The sequence below is a fragment of the Dendronephthya gigantea genome, unplaced genomic scaffold, assembly GCF_004324835.1.
Source record: "Dendronephthya gigantea isolate DGI-Jeju-01 unplaced genomic scaffold, DenGig_1.0 000050F, whole genome shotgun sequence".
In the NCBI taxonomy this organism is placed as follows: Eukaryota; Metazoa; Cnidaria; class Anthozoa; order Malacalcyonacea; family Nephtheidae; genus Dendronephthya; species Dendronephthya gigantea.
Genome location: NW_021163060.1, coordinates 308,122 through 328,915, shown reverse-complemented (window position 1 = coordinate 328,915; position 20,794 = coordinate 308,122). Strand labels below are relative to the sequence as shown.

The following is a 20,794-nucleotide window of genomic DNA, read 5'->3' as shown; positions in this document are numbered from 1 at the left end:
TAATCGTTCATCCTTCTCCGGGATCAAACGTCGTCCGTACTTTGTATAGCCGTTAAGCGGAATCATTTTTTCGTGAGTTTTAATTCCTTGTCCGTTTAAATAGCTGTGTATTCTACCAGCGTCTGGTTTACATGTCTGCAAATGCACTGCTGCTGCGTTGCCTCTGGCAAACATATTTATTCGAGGTGATAAAATAACACTCAAGGTCAGGCAGCAATTTTAAAAAAATATAACAACACTAGCAGGACACCGGTACTTCGTTTAAAACACCAGTTGATATATCGCTCCAAATTCAACCAAGATTTCAATTCTCACAGCGGAATTCTCTCAAAATGGTCGATGCCAAAGACTGAGTTTACATTCGCTACGGTGCCAATATGTAATCGTATTATATATAGCAAACTCGAATCTTGATCCTGTATATTTCGCAAGCAAAGCTCCGTTTTACGCTGGTAATGGTATCTCCAGGATCCTGTGTCGAATTCAAACAAAAATTTCAAACCAGTTGCAGTAAGATATCAAGGATTGTGCACTTAATCTAACCGAATAAAGCCCTGATCTCAAAACCAATAAACCTTTTTACCACGCTCTGTCATTTAAACGTCAAATGTTTTCAAAACAAAAGCAGGCAGACACGCGAACAAATCCGATGCCAAAATTTCGACTTGCACCAGCCAATTTTTAGAAATGCACAGTAATGACAATGTGTACTGTGTGAGGGGCTCTTAAGAGAGGACATTATACTAATACCTTCTAACTCTTCCCCTTTGTCCAATCAAATTTCAGTTCCGTACGGTGCGGTTGTGCACGTGTAAATTGCGTGCTCCTGACCCATTGCGTGATCGATATGTTTTCCGGATTAAGACGACTGAGTTGATAACATGATCTGGAGTGATCAACCTGGATCCACGTCTTCATCTTTGTCGTACTTTGTTTTATTAGCTCTAACCTCTATTCTTTCCTGATGGTACTACAGCGGGAAACCTGAACTAAACTAATTTGATTCATACTAGATAGCTCTATCATATCTAAAGTGTTCTTCCTAGAGATCCAGTAAGGATCATCTCTCATTGATCCAGTGTTTATACTACTGGAGGAAACCCAAACTAAACTAACTTTATTTATACTGAATAACTCTATCAGTTCTAAACTGTTCTTCCTAGAGGTCCAGTAAGGATCATCTCTTATTGATCCAGTGTTACTACAGGAGGAAACCTAAACTAAACGAATTGGATAGCTCTATTGGTTCTAAACCTCGTTCTAAACTGTTCTTCTTAGAGGTCAAGTAAGGATAATCACCTATTCATCCAACGTTACTTCCGGAAACCACCCGAACTAAACTAAATTTTGTCAGACTGGAAGCTCAAAGTCTTCTGAATTCTGCCTGCTCGACAGAAGAAAGGTCTATATCCTTATTGATTCGCCATACATCACCATCAAGGTGAAAACTATAACGGTATAACCTACACTAACTTTAGCGGTGAGGCTTTAAGTCTAGCCTTTCATGAAATATCATTACATATGAGTCCACGTTTCACATCCCAGTTTATATACAACTTATCGCCTAATCTTGCCCATAGCAGTGAATTAACTGATCTTTCTCACCGGAATTAAAGCAACGCACATTAAAATTCGCGAAATGCCACACAGGCACACAGCTTGTTTATTTTACACGTTCAAGTCATTTGTCACTCAGCAATTACCCGAGTTTATCTAAATATAACCATTTACCCAAAGATCTTGCAATGTTTGTAGTTGTATTTCCAAACAATGGGGGTTATCCACGGTCGTTTGTTCAGGGAAAACGCGTCTTTATAAAAGCAGACGAAGCCTATTAATGTATTACTCGGAGATTAGTATAAAGTACGTGTATAGCCGACATAAAAGAGCTTTTGTACACTTAAAACGGTGGCGTTTTATCACACAGAACGTGGGAAAAAAGCTAGTTGATTTTTGAAGACGTATGTAAATCCTGAATGTGTTAGGGTTCGTCTTCAAATCTTCATTCTTCTTCCCTTATTTCGTCACAGTACTAATGGAAAAGTAATCTCTGTAAAAAATCTCATTTGTCAGTATGCAATTTGGTTATCAATTCATTAATATAATCCCCTGGTTTACCCCGGAGCAAATATTGCCAGCGCACACACTATCGGTGACACGAGAAACCTCCAGATGGCATTTGCAAAGCGAACAGAGCTATCTTTTGAGTTTTCCAAAAGGGGTTTTTCAGATCAATTATTTTCCTGTGTGTCCCTTTGATAAAACGAATTTTTTGAGTCAGTTTTTTCATTGGACTACTGCCCTGGACGAATCTATAACCATGTTATTCGATCAAAAAACAAACTCAAAGTGAGGGCACTTGAAGTACTTCACCCACGCGAAGACTGAATATTCCTGTAGCCGACACTCACAGCCTGTGGCGATATAACGGCAGTTTTGAAATCAGGTTTATCGTTGTTCGTTTAAATGCATGCAGTAGTACACGAACACAGCATAAAATCTGATGAGAAAGACTCCAGGTAAAACACAGAGAGTGTTATTAAATCAAGCCATTGTCCAGGAAAACATATCTAAAGAAAACAGTGAAATTAAAACCGCGCTTTTTTCCCGATATTTCCGTGTAAGGCCAGGTCAAGGGTATTGTTCTCAAAGTCCCCGGAATGACCTCCAGCTGGGCTGTTTTCGTCGTTTCTCATCGCATGTTTCACTAATTTTTCATCGATTTCAAGATCTCATTGTCTTCCAGATCATCCCATCACAGTCCAGTTAAATGATATGTTCCATCGTCCTAAGACTACGTTCCAGGCGCCAATCAGCGCTCAAAAGACAAAAGACCAAACGTTTATCGAAATAGAAATCAATTCTGCAGTATTTAATCGATTATATCTTTTGTTATTTTTTATGAAACTTGTCGAAACTTTGCGATTACGTTTGGTTATAAGAACTATAACTCAGATATAAGTTTTAAACTGAAATAAAGTATATTTCAAGAGATATTAAGTTTTTTCAACCGAGAAATATCATCATCAAAGGATCATATCATCCTATGATTCTTTTACGTGTAATTACTTGTCCTGTGTGACACATGCATATCCATTGGCTGATCTCATCTCTCATCTTTATCCGTCATAAAAAGTCGCTAGACCGTTCTTTTTGTCAGTCGCCTGGAAACGAGTACAACAACATCAAGTTTTTTTATTCATCAAAATTTTTCATTCAATTTACAAATGTTCATTTAATTTCATCCTATCTGAAGTACATACAGTTCCAGAATATAGGATGTTTTACAAATTTTATTATGAATAGCTCTATTTCGTAACAAAGAACGAATCATTGAGAGATATGCGACGGAAACGTGTCGATCATCAGAAATTATATATGTCATGAGATCAAAGAAACATTGAACAGAAAAAACACTTGTGGCACCGTGGCTGAATCAAGCAAACAGTTGAAACAATTTGAGCCAAGAAAAATATGAAATAATTGTCAAGATACCAAATAATTTAGTTGTCATAGTTGTCAAAAAAAGAATTGTCAAGAAACCAGCAACCATTTCAGGAATCAAGAATTATGAGAGGGAAGTACACCAAACAACTGAACGAAACATGGATAACACGGAGTTGGAGTTCCGGAGCTTCGGAGTTGGAGTCCCGGAGTCAAAATTACGGAGTCTGACGTAATAATATTGGAAAACACGGAGTCACAAATTATGGAAAACACGGCTCCGGAGTCCGGAACTCCGTCTCCGTGTTATCCATGTTGTGATGTGCAACGTTGAATCAAACTAGATATTTATTTCACCCGCTCCTCGTGTTGCAAAATAAAGTCATCCTATTGGCTGAACAATCCCGACCTGACAGCTCAACATTGCTTCTGATTGGACGAGCATAGTAATTTGAATAATATGATTAATTCTTTCCTTTCATTTCTGATGTTCAGGCTCAGGAGAAGAGAATTAATCATATTATTTAAATTACTATGAACGTCCAATTAAAAGCGTTGTTGAGCTGTCAAGTCGGGAGTGTTCATCCAATAGGATGACTTTATTTTGCAGACACGAGGAGCGGGTGAAATGAATATGTGCTTTTGATTCCAGTTTGAGACATCACTTCAGCGCTGGTCTTCGAAGAATAAAGATGAGTCTCCTCCATGCCAAGAAAATTTCAACAGAAATTTTTCTCAGATGCTATCGTCTTCAGCAGAAGAGAAGTTTAATAGAAGTTTACTATCTCTGACATACTGTCGTTGGTCAGTATTATACCAGGTAATATGCCTTTCCCTTTGCGTGTTTTATCAGCTTGTTTCATCGTGAGCTTTTGGGCAGAGGTTCCACGTGTCTTTAGTTCACGTCTTGTAATGCCTTTTTCGTAGTGTTCGTGTTGTGTTCAGCTTCAAATACAAACTTGTATAAAACTAACGTTGCTTTTTATTCTTTTCATGCAGAATTTTGACGAATTAAAGCGAAGCTAAACCGTAAAAAATTGTGAACAAGAGATTGGCGACCGATGAATGGTGGCTGAACTGGCTCAAGATAACTCGCCTTTGAAGAGAAAGCACGTCTAGGCTTTTTCTGGGGACTTGTTGATGATATGAGAAAGGTAAAATACGCTAAATCTTACTGTTGAGCCGCTAACCTTCGCTCTAATCGCGCACAAATTACGTTTAGATTGAGTTCTAAAGATCTAAGCAGGGAACTAATGGTGCCTTTTATTCTTCCAGGTCTGGAGTTTGAGAGTTTAAAACCAAACTGAATGAATGAAGTGAAGTGGGCAAGAAGTCCGTTACCGTAGCTGAAATTACCCGAGATGACTCGAATTCAACGCGATGAATTGTGGCTGTAATGGCCCAAGATAACTCGTCTTTGAATGAGAGCACGTCTGCGCATTTTCTTGGGACTTGTTGATGATATGAGAAAGGTAATATACGCTAAATCTTGTGTGAGCCGCTAACCTTTGCTCCAATCGCAAGCAATTACCTTTGAATTGAGTTCTAAAGACCAACCAGTAAACTAACATTGCCTTTTGTTCTTCCAGGTGGAGTTTAAAAGCTAAAACCAAACCGAATATAGAAATAAGCTGGGAGGGAAAACCCATTGCTGAAATTCCCGGAGATGACTCGCATTTAAAGAGACGGCAAGTCCAAAGCTGCTCTTCAACACTTGTTGCTAAAATGAACAGGTAATTTTGGGTCTATTTTATTCAAAATAGGATGGGAAAACTTGAAACGCTTGATCAGGAATCATGCGTTCTCTCAACTGAATAGTCACCGCACGTTTTTTCCCGATATTTGAGCTCCCTTCAACGAAGGTAAATCCTTGAAATCGCTGTCTATAACAAGCATTCCTTTGGTTTTATTGCAGGTAGCGATTTAGCGGGTCAAGCCATTTGAAACGACGACAAAACCTGTTCATAATAAAACGTGAGTATTAAGCAATTGAACATTTTTAGATAAACCGAACAATAGGGAGTTTATGCTTCAGGTCAAGAACGACAACGGCCGCATGATAATTGAATATGAATATTAATAATGGCAAGAAAGGAAATATTTGAAATCCCAGAAGGGTTTTACTAGATGTTGTTGTTTTTACAATCCCGATTTTACGCGTGTTTCTCAATAAAAAATATAGTTTTCTCATTTCTGTAATCTTATTTCAGGTTGATGAGTAATAGCCAAAACGACGGCAAATCCACGCCTATAATGTAGGGCAACTTCGACGGCAAATCTACGCCTAATGTAGGCAACCTCGACGGCAAATCTACGCCTAATGTAGGCAACTTCGACGGCAAATCTACGCCTAATGTAGGCAACCTCGACGGCACTCTACGCCTAATGTAGGCAACCTCGACGGCACTCTACGCCTAATGTAGGCAACTTCGACGGCAAATCTACGCCTAATGTAGGCAACCTCGACGGCAAATCTACGCCTAATGTAGGCAACCTCGACGGCACTCTACGCCTAATGTAGGCAACCTCGACGGCACTCTACGCCTAATGTAGGCAACCTCGACGGCACTCTACGCCTAATGTAGGCAACCTCGACGGCACTCTACGCCTAATGTAGGCAACCTCGACGCCTAATATACGCCAAAACTACGCCAAATCGACGCCAAACAACAACGCATCAGCGATGCCCGAGCATCGACAGGTTAGAGTAGCCTGGTGGTCAAAAAATGTGCATGCAGGGGTTAGTCTGTGCATGATTAACTTAACGAAGTTAACTAATTTAGTTAACGAACTTAAGTTAAATTAGCGGTTTTACGTTCAGTTAACTAAGTTCTGGCCACCAGGAACATAGCTAATGCATGATGCATGTGAGCAAACGTTTCTTAAATTCGGTTAAAAATTTGAATCGGTTTTGCGCTTAGGAATGCTCGCTTGTGCTTAGGGCGGCGCTAAGGTTTAGGTTGATAATTTACCTGTTAAAACTAAAAACATATATCGCAATTGTTATACCCATGCATATTTCACATAAGAAATGGCTAAAAAGCCATGCACACTAACACAAATCACAGCCACAAATGGCAGACATAATCCCATAGGTTCTTTCTTCCATTTCTTAATTCTATCTTGTCCTGATTGAAATCATCTTCGGCTCTTGAAATCCGGTCAATTGCGGCTTTCGGAATTAAAATTGTAAAATGATAACTATAGGGTGACTATTCGGTCTGCCTGGGGTTGTAAAATTATTTGAATGTAATTACGTTTCTGATTTCTCAGCAAACATTGTAAATATACGATTATATCTTGCCTTACTATATTTTGTAATTGAACCTATAATATTGTGTATGTATTTATGAAAAAACATGATTTATATCAAAATATGAACAGATACAAAACATCATGCACTATACCTCATGATCTTGTAGCTGCACATAAAATAGACACGCACACGAGTTAATACATTGACGCAAACGGCTATGGCCTATATAATGGCTTCTAGTTTATATCTCTCTCATCTCTTGCATTCACCTAGGGCTACATGCAGTTAATATTCAAGCCAGATACATTGATTTTATACGGCATATCTTATACTGTCTTGCTATAATGCTATTCTGACTGAATACACGAATTTATGCAATCAAAGTTAACACACACATGCTCTCAATTTACTTACATTTACTTGAAGAAAATAATGGGAGGATGGGTGGGGGGTGCATGCTGTTATCTTGAAACGATATATGCCTTATTTCTACTATAGTTAGAAACCAATTACGAGACAAACATTGGCAGTGGCATTGTAACTTTATTATTTTTCCAAGGTCTCTGTGAGATTTCCAATCATTTAGCTTCGTCGAGCAGTGCTTATGAAAAGTAAGGCGCCACTTTTTGTCTGTACTGTTTGTACTTTGCTATGTGGTTCGAAGTGTTAGCAGGTATCTTGGGATATCTAATAACGTTGCAGTGTTATTTTCATTGCTGTTTCTATAAGAGCAGCTTGCTTTGGCTTTATGCCTTAGCTCTAAAAGTTTTTAAACCAGTTTTTCAAAGAAAAAAATGTACTCCTGGGGCTGTTTCTATAAGAGCAGCTTGCTTTGGCTATATGCCTTGGCTTTGAAAGTATTAGTCCAGTTTCTCTGGAAAAAATTGTACTCTTGGTGCTGTTTCTATAAGGGCAGCTTGCTTTGGGAAAATCCCTTGGTTCAAAGAAGGTTGACTGAATTTTTTTGAGAAGAAAATATTTACATTCGACGCTGCACTTGGTTTCGACACTTTGTTGCTTTGACTATATGCCTCAGCCTCAAAAATATATAGTCAATTTCTTGTATTTTTTTTAAACCTTGTTTTCTCCAAGGGCAGCATCAGTGCTCTGGCTACATGCCTCAGCTCTAAAATGTGCAATAAAGTTTTCAAGGACAATATTGTGTATACCTTCATGCTGTTTCTATAAGGGATCATGAAATATCTTCAAGTTAACTCAATCCTTGAAAATGCACAGTTTGACAGCTTAAAACGAAACTATTAGGAACACTGCCTATGATTTGTCAGCAGAATAATTTCAGTTTTTGGACGAACGTAACTTGAATCTAAGTGCTCTGAACTGAGGTATTTTTATGTATAACTATATATTAGGTCGTCGATCTCATAAGCTTTATTCAGCTCTGTACCAGAGTTAGTGGGTTAGGTCTAATAGAACAAAAAAAATACACGATAACTTAGAAACACTTACTTACATGAATGCATGCTTTACTGATCAGACTTGAGCATTAAGAAACACAATAGCACACTGTAAAAAGACATGCACAATTTCATACTAAAATATGCCAAACATTTAACCTGCACTGTTCTATAAATTTAAATGTCATGATCTTAAACGCACTTACTTTGTAACCGATTTTAGATATAATAGTTTAATGTCTCAATCGTATATTAATGATGTACTATATGTAAAGAAAACACACACGCTTTGTAATACATGTTTAGTGAAGTATTAATAAAAATAGGACCAAAATTGTCCGTCTCCTCTCTCTTGATTTCAATATCTTTAACACACACACACTTTGTTGTAATACATGACTTTGTTTTAATAAAATCTCAAACTTGTCTACTTTGTGTTTGATTTCGCGGCTTTCGGTGAGGGTTTTTCTCCAGGCACTCTGGTTTCCCTCGTAAAAAACAGTGTCCGTGTGTTCGGAACCGTGTTTACGGTTGGTTTTCCATACAAAAATTGAACTTTTAACGAGTAAAATTGCATGAAAGCTAAACATTTCTGTTGACAATTTATATCCGCATAATTGGTATGTCTCGTTATACTCGATAAAAAGCTTAGAATATTTTCGTAAAACGCCCTCAGAATACAAAACATAATGGTCTAATGGAAGCTGACTTGTACACACGGTTACTGGGTTCGATTCCCGGAACACTGTTCTTTGTCGCGATGAACTTCATGTTCTTCAATTAAAGCATGCAAAGCTTCGTCTTTAGACTATAATTTCACTTGACGAGTTGCTGATGAGCACTTTACTGATTTTGAAAGACGTGAAACAGCCAAATTGAAATGCAATACTTCCTCATCCTGCATGGTGCTTATAAAAGAACGACCAAATTCGCCAGATACAGTACGTGACTTTAAACGTGGAATATGTGTTCAAGACTTCAAGATGTTCTCTTAATCACCACCTCATCCGTATCATTTGGCTAATTCTCAAGATTAAGACGAGATAGTTAAATATCAATGCGAACGAAGAGACAATCCGATTACCTATAAAGTGATGCTGAAGATTCCTTAGCGACAAAATGATGCGAGCTTGTTAAATCCTTACCTTACCTCCTGAGCCTACTGTGAAGGGGCTTCCTTCTAGAACCAGCGCATGATGCACTGAGATTACATTTTAACTTTATTAAATAAATATTCTTTTTAGTCCGTTTTGTCAGATCAAATTTTGTCTTTATTTATGTTGTCAACTATGACCGCAGGAAAACTGGACGGTAATTGCATGATGTGATAATTTAAACTGATGATATTTGTACTGGTATATGGCATCTTATATATTTTCTTATGTTCACGATCTCTGTTGCTGCCATGCTGGTCTTCCTAGACGAAGTCTGTCATGCAGCCCAAGTTAATTCTGAAGAGTTTAGGATATCATGGTACAATAACACAGACCTTTCAACACAACATGCAGTGTTTTATTAGTGTAAGATAAGCGGTTCGAGACGTGAGAAGTGTTTGTGGTCATAGTATAAGAGTGTCGTAAACTCGCCTCCAAATCAGTATTTACAACACTCAAAAATCTCAATTCACAACACAAAATCTCAAATTCTCTCTCTCCTCTCCAAAATGTACAACCTCATGCTTTCTTGATTGACACATTTGGAAGTCTGTTAAAAATTTGGGAAACACGGAGTTAAAAATTATGGAAAACACGGAGTCTGTTAAAAATATGGAAAACACGGAGTATAAATGTTTGAAAGTCTGCAAAGCTCAGTGGTCAATGACTCAACGTGAATTATGCAAATTTGATAGCGTGTTTTAAACAACATGGCGTCAAATTCGCGAAACATTTTTGCTATTCCGCAAATGGTAAATAAACGACCGAAAAACTTATCCTTAAACATAAATAATATTCCTCAATTTAAATGGGAGGATATTGTAGACAAAGAGGAAATTGGATGTGGCAGTTTTGGTGTGATTTAAGGTGATATAAGGACACGTAATGTAGTTAGCTACAACCAATAATTTTATGACTTTGAGCAAGAGGCATTATAGCTATAATCTTTTGTTACTGTGTATTCTTTCTTTTATACTATTACTGTGGTATAAAAAATTAGTATAGACTTATGAGCGATCCTTCATTTATGAATATATGTATAATTTACGTTGACTCCGTGTTTTCCATGTTTTTGGCAGACTCCGTGTTTTCCAATATTATTACGTCAGACTCCGTAATTTTGAATCCGGGACTTCGGCTCCGGAACTCCGACTCCGTGTTATCCATGTTACAAATATTGCCAACGGACACACTTTCGGTGACACGAGAAACTTACAGATGGCATTTGCAAAGCGAACCAAACAATCTTTTCCAAAAGGTTCTTTTCAGATGAATTATTTTCCTATCGGTGTGTATTTGATGAAAATAATTTTTGAGTCAGTTTTTTCATTGGAATACTGCCCTGGACGAACCTATAACCACGTTATTCGATCAAAAAACAAACTCAAAGTGAGGGCACTTGAGGGCACTTGAAGTACTTCACCCACGCGAAGTACTATTTCTGTAGCCGACAATCACAGACTGTGGCGAAATAACGACAGTTTTGAAATCAGGTTTATCGTTGCTCGTTTAAATGCATGCAGTAGTACACGAACACAGCATAAAATCTGATGAGAAAGACTCCAGGTAAAACACAGAGAGTGTTATTAAATCAAGCCATGTGTCCAGGAAAACATATCTAAAGGAAACAGTGAAATTAAAACCGCGCTTTTTTCCCGATATTTCCGTGTAAGGCCAGGTCAAGGGTATTGTTCTTAAAGTTGCCGGAATGACCTCCAGCTGGGCTGTTTTCGTCGTTTCTCATCGCATGTTTCACTAATTTTTCATCGATTTCAAAATCTCATTGTCTTCCAGATTATCCTATCACAGTCCAGTTAAATGATATGTTCCATCGTCCTAAGACTACGTTCCAGGCGCCAATCAGCGCTGAGAAGACAGAAGGTTTATCAAGATAGAAATCAATTCTGCAGTATTTAATCGATTATAACTTTTGTTATTCTTTATGAAACTTGTCGATTACGTTTGGTTATAAGAACTATAACTCAGATATAAGTTTTAAACTGAAATAGGGTATATTTCAAGATATATTAAGTTGTTTCAACCGAGAAATATCATCATCAAAGAATCATGTTATCCGGCTGTGATTCTTTTACGTGTAAGTGCTTGTCCTGTGTGACACATATCCATTGGCTGATCTCGTCTCTCATCTTTATCCATCATAAAAAGTCGCTAGACCGTTCTTTTTGTCAGTCGCCTGGAAACGAGTACAACAACACCAAGTTTTTTTATTTATTAGCTTTATTTTATTCAATTTACAAATGTTCATGTAATTTCATCCTATCTGAAGTACATAAAGTTCCAGAATATAGGATGTTTTACAAATTTTATTATGAATAGCTCTATTTCGTAACAAAGAACGAATCATTGACAGATATGCGACGGAGACGTGTCGATCATCAGAAATTATATATGTCATGAGATCAAAGAAAACATTGAACAGAAAAAACACTTGTGGCACCGTGGCTGAATCAAGCAAACAGTTGAAACGATTTGAGCCAAGAAAAATAGGAAATAAGTTAATAGTTGTCAACAAACCAGCAACCATTGTAGGAATCAAGAATTATGAGAGAGAAGTACACCAAACAACTGAACAAAATAGATTCCCTGGATCAAGGACAGCAAAAGATTTGGTTAGTGAAAGGAAAATTGAACATGAAATCAAGAAAACAAATCCACTTCCTGACTGTCAACTTTTCCTATATTGCTTTCAATATATTTCGTGATATCGTCAATGTCTTCCACTTCAACGGCTGGCTTGAAAAGATCTTCTTCGTCATCATCAATTCCACTAAACAGATCTGCTTTTTTCGAAGAATTACCAAAAATATCATCAAGACCATCTGACTTTGTCTTCGACCTGAATGAGATAAAAATAGCAGTTTCACGGGTGCCTCAGAGAGACTTTGCTATAAAACGAGATTTTTCTAAATACCTTGAAGTAACGTCTTTAGTCTTCGGTGTTTCTTGAGCCTTTTCGTCTGAAGGAGCCTTTGGTCTATTTCTCGGCTTAGGCTTGGGTGGTGCGGCGGTTTTAACAGGTATGTCAGGTTTTTTCTGATCTGGTTTGACTGGTTTTTCAGGTTTGGCCGGTTTCTCAGGTTTGACTGGTTTTTCAGGTTTGGGAAAACTCTCAGGTTTTACCGCCTTTTCAGGTTTAACAGGTTTGACCGGTTTTCCAGGTTTAACCGGTTTGTCAGGTTTGACTGGTTTATCAGGTTTGACTGGTTTATCAGGTTTAGTCAGGAAATCAGTATCGTCGGTTGACTCAGCAAACCTGGGCTTCGGCGTAGGGCGCGGTTTAAGGTCGGGTTTCGTTGGCGCGCGGGGCTTGGGACTTGGTGGAACTTTCACTGGTTTCTTGGAAAAGTTTAGTAGCTTGTCAATATCATCGTCGATTCTAGGTATGAAACGAGATGAGGTTCGAATTGTATTTAGGATTGGAATGCCCAAAAGGTTTATCAAAGAAGAGTTGATACAAACACATATCTTCGGGCTAGTTTTTAGCATTCTGCTTCTCATGTGTCAAAGGCATTAACGACAGAAAATAACCAGGCAAGTCAACTGATTACTCATTGTTTTCAACGCGTTCGACACATGAAAGGCTCGACTTGTGAAGCTTCAGGGCTTACTGTAGCAAATCAGGATCATCATCGCTAACAAACAGCTTAACATCACCGGATATTTTCGCTTCGTCTGGGATAAACAAATCACTGATGACACTCTCGTTAGTATCATGACTACCAAAGGAAAACTTCCCGCCTGATTTTAGGAAGGCATCTGACGGTTGTTCTTTTTCAGGTGTTGTCGAATTTGCCGTCTGAGAATCGCTTGAACTCGGCTGTTGGTCAAAAGACGCTGATAATGGATCACTTGTCCCTGCTAAAGGGTCACTTGGTTTTGGTTTTTTATCAACGGGTCTTTTCATGTCCACAGTATCGAGATCTTCTTGGTCACTGCTTGAATCGCTCTCGTTATCAGACCCTTCGTATTGTGTCACGCCAAAAATATCGCGTTCATCTTCTGTTTTACCTGTAGTTTCTTCTTTCTCTTCTTCCTAAAACCAAGTTAAACTTCTCAAAACCAAACCAACAGGTTAAACGCGATGTTTACGCAAGTAATCACTGAACTACCAAGAAATACCTTGCAGATCAACTGAATGAATTCTGACTCAAATCAACTTTTCCGTTATTTCAAATTATCCATTTCTAGGAAATATTCCACAAACCTTTTTCTTATCCTGTTCCGGGACTTGCAGCTGATTCTGTTTTATGCTGATTTTGTTCACCTCGAGGAAATTCAAAACAGGCGAACTACTGCAGAGCTTTGGTGTGCGGGCGATCAGGCTGAGCAACTGTTCCAAGAATTTCTTTCGTTCGTTGAGCGTTTTTTCCGTCACGATGAGCGACATTTTTGGCAGGGAGGGGAAATTTACGCTGGGAAATTTGGCGGCGAGTTTTGTATGCAAGTCCTCGACTTCCTCGTACTTTTTTGCGACCTAGATTAGGAATACGAAATGTTGACTGGCACGTGAACAAGAAACACTCGCACGTGAACAAAAAAAATTCAAAACAAGAAAAACTTGCGAGTAAGATATATAACTGAATAAGCGGAAACACTAGCCTATTTTTCAAGTCTTCCAAAATTTAGTCATGCAAAGTGGCAACACGAACCAAATTATTTCAAGGATTTTTGAGTTTTCAATCTTGTGGAGTGGAATGTGGAAACACGTTTTAATTAAAGATGGTGCCATTTTAATATGAGCAGGTATAATTTTAGTTGAAAAAATTATTTAACAAAAATTTAATCTTTTGTGGTCTGTTGTTGAGCCCCATCATACCATACTTACCGCAAACTGTACCAAGTCGGACTCCTTGTGCTGCCTTGTTTTGAAATAAAAAAGCCGAGTGATCACAATGACATGATAGAGAACCGTGTTCACAATCTTTCCAGGAATGATCTGATATTCTGGCACAATGATGTCGATGCCAGTTGTTTTATTTTTCAATTCTCTGCAGTTAAAAGATATGACATTTTAAACCTATGGGGAAGATTTCTTCAGCACTAAATCTGGGTATATCTCAAATGCCATTATAATCCACAAATGGAGATTATTCCCCTGGTATGGAAATGTGTGTACAACTGAATAAATGCTAAGGCCCTAACATGACAAAAGCCTGGAGTCCTGGATGGGTGGCTCACTAAAGATGGGGAGAGGGATGGCTTGGTTGATATATCTCTCAAGCTATTTGGTAGTAATAACTAATTATGATATAACTCTAATCCACTATTGAGGGTACATCAACCAATTCAAGGTGATTAGTCTGTGAGAATGACCAATCACAATTAATGCAATATATATATCTAAGATAGACCAGATGACCATTGTGGTCAGTTAGTGCGGTCAAATATGTGATGTAAAGAAGCCAAATAAGGCACCATATCTTCGTTAGCTAGAGGGCCTTTCCCAGCTTCAGACTACAGCTTATATTGCATCAAACAGATTCAAACCAATTAAATAAATATTAACGTAGCCTTGCTTTAATAGAATGGTAAACAAAAATTGATTATCTTAATAGAGATGGTTGACATTGACAAACAACAGTTTCAGCATATATCCAAATACCAATAGTTCAAAACGTTAAACTATGAGTAAAACAGAATTGCGCATTTCATTCAAATTATTGGGTAATATCAGTTCGATCAACTAAAATGGTAATATTCAACACGAAGTAACCCATCCCAACAGATCGAAGCAGTATTAAGCACGCAAAAATCCTGATTTGCAAAACGCAAATCGGATCGAGTTATTTTATTACCTGTTCGTTAGCGTTGGCGGCATATTTACGTAGTTTTCAAGTCATTTCTCCGCAATCTTTTTCTGGAAATATTTGATTTGTAACAATGATTTTTTCTGATTGTTTCCAAGATACCGGGTGTAAGACCACTACCGGGTTTCTTTGACCCTCCGAACTATACACCCATAGTATACCTATATTCCTAGAAATAAATCTATTTTCAAGAATTTTACAAGTATTGAGGACCTCAATGGGTAACTAAACTAAATTTAGGTTCGCGTAATCAAATTTTTAAAGTCAAAACAGATTAATATTTAATGGCGCATGTCAATTTTCAAACTTGCATAATGTTTCATAATCAAATTCATTCAATTCATTCAATATTTTACGTATTAAACAATGAAAAATATCATTAAACGAGTAATGAATTGCTTTATTGATATTTGCAAACAAAAAAGAGATATTATTTGAAAAAATATTAATATTTTTCAGGTTCGTTTTGCCATACGGTCAAAAGACCGAGGGTGAAATCACCGGTGGTACTGGTTACATGCGGCCATTTTGAAAATTTAAAGGTGAACAGCATGGCGATGGAATATGTGGATTTTTTGTCGACAGGACAGCAAACTATGTGAGTTTAAGGCCTTTGAAATTGTTTTTAGAAACTCTTGATAGTATACTGTCAGTCGTATTGTTTGTATGTATATTAATATAATAAGTAATGGTTTATTGCAAGTCATTGTGAAACACTGGTGTGTCTCTCTAAATCTATATCGAGTACAATAGTTGTAGGACACTGAATATCTGCATTGTTCAACCTTGTTTGAAGGCCTTTGCATAAGAAAGCGGAAAAAATGCTTCCACAGTATTTGAATGTAGTTACAATATGCGCATGTGCAGTCAATTATACAAAAGGACACTCAGCTTATCAACCTGGACACGTTTATGCCTATGTATTGTTGAGAACAGAACTCTATTTTTACTCTATTTTTAGCCTGTGTTGTCAATGTGGTGCGGCTACGCAGCCAAATCCCTCGAACATGTGCGTAGCATGTTTGAGGACCCAAGTTGATATCACCGAGGGTATCCCCAAACAAGTTCACGTTAACTTCTGTAAAGCTTGCGAAAGGTCAGTGATGAAATATTTCATTAAATTCATGTTAAAACCAGTCATCATTACTATCACTTTGCTATCTTCACAATGACCATCTCAAGAGTCAAGACAACCATTTCTTGAACAACCTCTCCATGTTCAACCTACAGATACCTTCAACCTCCTGACACATGGGTTAGCTGTGCATTGGAGTCGAGAGAGCTCTTGGCATTATGTTTGAAGAAACTTAAAGGCTTATCAAAGGTTTTGACGCAGTATTTTAATTTCTTGAAATGTCTTATAGTTTATCATTGAAAAGCAAATTTTCAAAATTTTGTTCCATTATATTAGGTTAGACTTGTTGATGCTGGATTTATTTGGACCGAACCACATTCAAAACGACTCAAAGTTAAACTTACTATACAGAAAGAGGTGTGTGTATATCTAATTTTACTTTAATTACCCATTTAAAAAACATGAGGGAACTTTGAAGAACTTTAAATTGTGTATCAACAGATATTTCTGGTCGCTTTAAAAATATAGATTCCTGTGCTTAATTCTTTGCCAATTTTTCTTCAATTCTCCTCAGGTAATGAATGCAACGATTCTACAGCAAGTGTTTGTAGTAGAGTATGTTGTTCAAGGACAAATGTGTGGAGATTGCCATCGTAGAGAAGCAAAAGATTACTGGAAGGCACTTGTTCAAATACGACAAAAGGTTAGTTGCTGCAAATAATTTTTGAGCTCCCATTTAGGTCTCCCATATTTGAATTATTTTTAAATAAATTTGTTGTTTCATTCTCTTCCAATACTTAGACAAACCACAAGAAGACATTTTTCTACCTGGAGCAACTGATTATAAAACATCAGGCACACAACAATACATTGAGGATAAAACAACAGTCAGGTGGGTCTTTTGCATTTGTGATCGGCTTTGCCAAAGATGGCCTGAGTTATATTGTACGATTCATTGTATCCGTGGTGAACGTGCCATAAGCAATATCCAACTGTCTTGACAGTTGTATACATATGTACATAACACACCCTAATCATGCATAAGTGTTCTTACAGAAATGATGATTCTTTTGTCTGACTCCTTTTTCCAACTTCTGATTTCAGATGGCTTGGATTTCTTCTTTGCCACTCCACAAGATGCAAAAAAATTTGTCTCGTTCCTCCAATCAGTTGCACCTCTGAGGTAAACTTGTTAATTCATCGATCACCATCATCGTCATCAACATCACTTTGCTAACTCCTCTCACAAATTTCCCTCAAATTCAGGAGCAAATTATCCCAACGATTGATATCCCACGACGTTCACACAAGCTCCTACAATTACTCAAACACTCATTCGGTTGAGCTCATCCCAGTTTGCAAGGTAATTGAAAATCAAACTCAAATCTCAACTCTAAAGAGACTGATTTCCAGAGTGGTATAATTTTATCAAAGGGCATTGCATTGCCAAAGCCAGTTCATGGAAACTAGCTGGCCCGGTCGGTAGCCTTGTTTTGCAAAACACTTCCCAAGTAAGTCATGCAACCTGATTTGGAACTAACATATTTGATGGTGTATTATTTGTATTTTATAGGATGATGTTGTTTGCCTTCCACTAAAGCTTGCTCGGTCACTGGGCAATATCGGGTATGCATATCTAACATATAGAATAATAGTTATAATAATTTCATTCAACATTAGCCAGAAGTATTCTTCCGTTTCTTGGCAATAAATCACAAATCTTGTGAAAATTTAGAACTTGCAACTCGCAAAAACCTTTAACCTCCTTATGAGGTTGTTCACTCCTATTTCCTCCAGCCCTTGACAGCTAGTGGTACTATATATTGTCTTATATATAACGTTTTAGACAATTGGTGATTTGTAGTCGGGTTACCACAGGATTGAAGGTTCTTGATCCAACAACACTTAAAAGTAAGTTCTTCAACTAAAAAGTTGTGTAGATGTTTATATTACAAGCATGCGTATCAGCAGAGAAAAAGTAGCGTTATAAATGAAATATGTCAGAAATAGTTGGATTGTAAACACAATTTTGTGGCCCCCACTTTAATAACTTTTGTGGATAAATTTTTGTAGACTATGATAAATTTTGAAGTTTTGTATCAAATAGTGTGTTTCCCTCAATAACCAGCAAAGGAGATCATCTTGCATGTTTTTTGCAAAACTGTGTTTTTGTGGGATGGCTTGTAACAAAAACCGTAGTCGATTGAAATCAATTTGTTCATTTTGATCAGAAATAAAAAAAAAACGTTTTTCTTGCCTCTTTATTAACCGCGCATGCGCGGAATATGCACCCTAACAAACAGAGCTGATGTTGCAGTATATACAACACACAACAACTTGAAATACGACGTATTATAACAGTTACGTGGCAGCCTCTTCGAACAACTTTTCATGATGAACTTTGTTCGTCGATTGAATTTTTATCGGCTCCTCGTTTGGAGGAGCTTTTGAATTGTATTTAAATGTCAAATGTCTAAGTGAGGGACTAATGCCCGGTTTACACTATACCGGATTCATATATGGTCACGATAGTGGTATAAGTCGTTTTAACCGCATCTCTATGACTGTTCTCAGAACTTTTTCATTTAGCAGATCTTGTTAACCGTTACAACGCATGCGTGCGAATATTCACTTAAAAAATCAGGGGGGGAGTTGTATCAAAGACCGCTTAGCTTAAACGGTGGATAATTCAAAATTAATAAATAACACTCTTACAACTTACAACTCTCTTGAATGAGTCAACTTGAATATTATGCACTGAATATGAAAACCTTTCTAATCCTGCGATTTTAAAACCTTTGTGATTACACTATGTAATCGTGTTATATGAAATACATTCCGGCACAATTTCACACTTCGTGTTTGGGGACCCTAACCAAATCATCCCTTCTTTAGCTGCAGAGATATCAGCTAACATTTACTGGCGAACACCGTTCCATAGTTTGTTGAGTTACAAGCAGCTGACGGAGTTCATGGTCTTACAGTCTGAGCCAGTAGATCATTCCCAGCACACATCAACAATATCACAGGTATAGCTATGGACCTTACCTCTGATGCCAAGCTACCCTTGACACTGGGGTATATTTTGGGGAAAGGGGTTATCAAGTTCCCCACTTTTAAACTTTTCAAGATTGCTTGTGTTGTCAATGTTAGAAACTGCTCTTATTTGGGAGGAGTGGAAATTCGAATTGACAGTGAATGTGTTCAAAATGATGTTTCATTTGACCTGTGTTATTTCGTATTAGTTTTGTTTGGCTGATGTTTGGGTGACGCGAACCTCTGAGATTGGACTCAACGATGCGCAGTACCATTGTCGAACATATTTAGGTCACCTTTTGAAGGCTGGCGACTTAGTGATGGGGTAAGTTGGTTCATCGCAGTGAACTGGTTGATCTCAAGTATACCAGGAAAAAGACCAGTTTTAAAGTAGAAATCGCTTTAATTCATTGTGAAACTATTTTTATGACACTTTATACTATACCTTGCTTTTTAGAATTGATTTTACAACATCAAATTTGAATGACGAGAATTTGAACAAATTGGCCCCGGATAAAATACCCGATGTAGTGAGTCCTTCGAACCGCTTATTTTTCGTTATTTTTCGTTGTTGTTTTTTGACTTTCTTCGCTTTACTTGAACAAGCTTTTTTGCTTTCTCTTTTAAGATTTTGGTGAAGAAGGTTTACGGCGATAAGAAGGAACGTAAGAAAGCCAGAAAGTGGAAGTTGAAAACTTTGGAAAAGGACATGGAAGGAGAGAATTTGCAGCAAATTGAGAGGTTGACTTTGAGTCTAGTGTTGAATCAAATCTTCGCAATTCTTGTCGTCTAATTTTACTCTATTCCATGACAGAGATTACGATGATTTCTTGGAAGATTTGGAAGAAGACAAGACGTACCGACAGAATGTGAATATATATAAAGGTACTGAATATCGTGAGTTTTTCATGTCGACTTTAGCAGGGAAACAATGCTCATCAATATGAACCATGAGCCAATCAAAACGGAGAATCTAAAGTATCAAGATGGCACTGAACTATATGTGGATCAGTGGCACATTTAGCCAATCAGAACACAGAATTTAAAGTACGAAAATGGTATTTGACAAGTTTCTTAAAATTTTGACTTAGCACCGCTGAACGCCAACTCTTAACAACAGAAATGTTAAATTCAGTTAGATACATATGGATAGTGATATTGTGACGAGAGCCAGTTCTGTTTTTGTACCAATGCTTTTCTTTGTTTTATTTCCCTACAGATTCCAGCAAAGCAGGTGTATCCTCAAATACTGACGACCTGCCAGAGGTGAGCTTGGAAGAAATGCTGGATGATTTGAATCTTGATGACGTTGACATGTAAGCATCGTTGTGTGAACTGCCTGCACACAGGCTAGAAGGCAGATAAACGTTGTGTGAAGGCCTGGACCCCAGGGTATTGGTTATGTTTGGAATTTTAAATTTCAGCGTTGAAATGTTTGCCATAAGTTCACACCAGTACATTGACAAAGTACTAAACTATTCAAGAGAAACAACTTAGCATCAAATGTGGTATAACAACTGCCTAAAATAGACAAAGCACTTCTCAATGTTTTAACAAAACACTTCTCGGGACTTTGAGAAGCGTTT

General features: G+C 37.5%; 2 protein-coding genes across 2 annotated transcripts; one reads left to right on the top strand and one right to left on the bottom strand.

Annotated features, from left to right (window-relative positions):
* Window positions 1–11,882: 11,882 nt before the first annotated feature.
* Window positions 11,883–15,203, bottom strand: LOC114528459 (HCLS1-binding protein 3-like). The gene is made up of 6 exons (XM_028550100.1): window positions 15,086–15,203; window positions 14,116–14,278; window positions 13,495–13,764; window positions 12,899–13,323; window positions 12,202–12,666; window positions 11,883–12,126 (listed from the first exon to the last, which is right to left on the bottom strand). The coding sequence occupies exons 1-6, from the start codon at window positions 15,106–15,108 to the stop codon at window positions 11,928–11,930; spliced, it is 1,545 nt and encodes a 514-aa protein (XP_028405901.1). The 5' UTR covers window positions 15,109–15,203; the 3' UTR covers window positions 11,883–11,927.
* A 410-nt stretch (window positions 15,204–15,613) lies between these two features.
* On the top strand, window positions 15,614–20,771 carry LOC114528474 (60S ribosomal export protein NMD3-like). The gene is made up of 16 exons (XM_028550118.1): window positions 15,614–15,695; window positions 16,059–16,193; window positions 16,328–16,421; window positions 16,509–16,589; window positions 16,747–16,875; window positions 16,974–17,064; window positions 17,277–17,355; window positions 17,439–17,535; window positions 17,746–17,798; window positions 18,019–18,083; window positions 19,068–19,201; window positions 19,418–19,533; window positions 19,666–19,738; window positions 19,837–19,949; window positions 20,023–20,093; window positions 20,428–20,771. Exons 1-16 carry the CDS (start codon window positions 15,649–15,651, stop codon window positions 20,526–20,528), a joined length of 1,479 nt encoding a protein of 492 aa, XP_028405919.1. The 5' UTR covers window positions 15,614–15,648; the 3' UTR covers window positions 20,529–20,771.
* Window positions 20,772–20,794: the final 23 nt, after the last annotated feature.

Bases quoted from the DNA above. Each gene is read 5' to 3' on its own strand.
- LOC114528459 (XM_028550100.1), bottom strand. From the start codon at position 15,108: ATGCCGCCAACGCTAACGAACAG. The intron at 13,324-13,494 runs GTTTGTGGAATA...ACTTGGTTTTAG, and splicing joins CGGAACAGGATAAGAAAAAG to GAAGAAGAGAAAGAAGAAAC. The intron at 12,127-12,201 runs GTATTTAGAAAA...TATCTCATTCAG, and splicing joins ACTAAAGACGTTACTTCAAG to GTCGAAGACAAAGTCAGATG.
- LOC114528474 (XM_028550118.1), top strand. From the start codon at position 15,649: ATGGCGATGGAATATGTGGATTTTTTGTCGACAGGACAGCAAACTAT. The intron at 17,356-17,438 runs GTAAACTTGTTA...CCTCAAATTCAG, and splicing joins CAATCAGTTGCACCTCTGAG to GAGCAAATTATCCCAACGAT. The intron at 17,799-18,018 runs GTATGCATATCT...ATAACGTTTTAG, and splicing joins CGGTCACTGGGCAATATCGG to ACAATTGGTGATTTGTAGTC.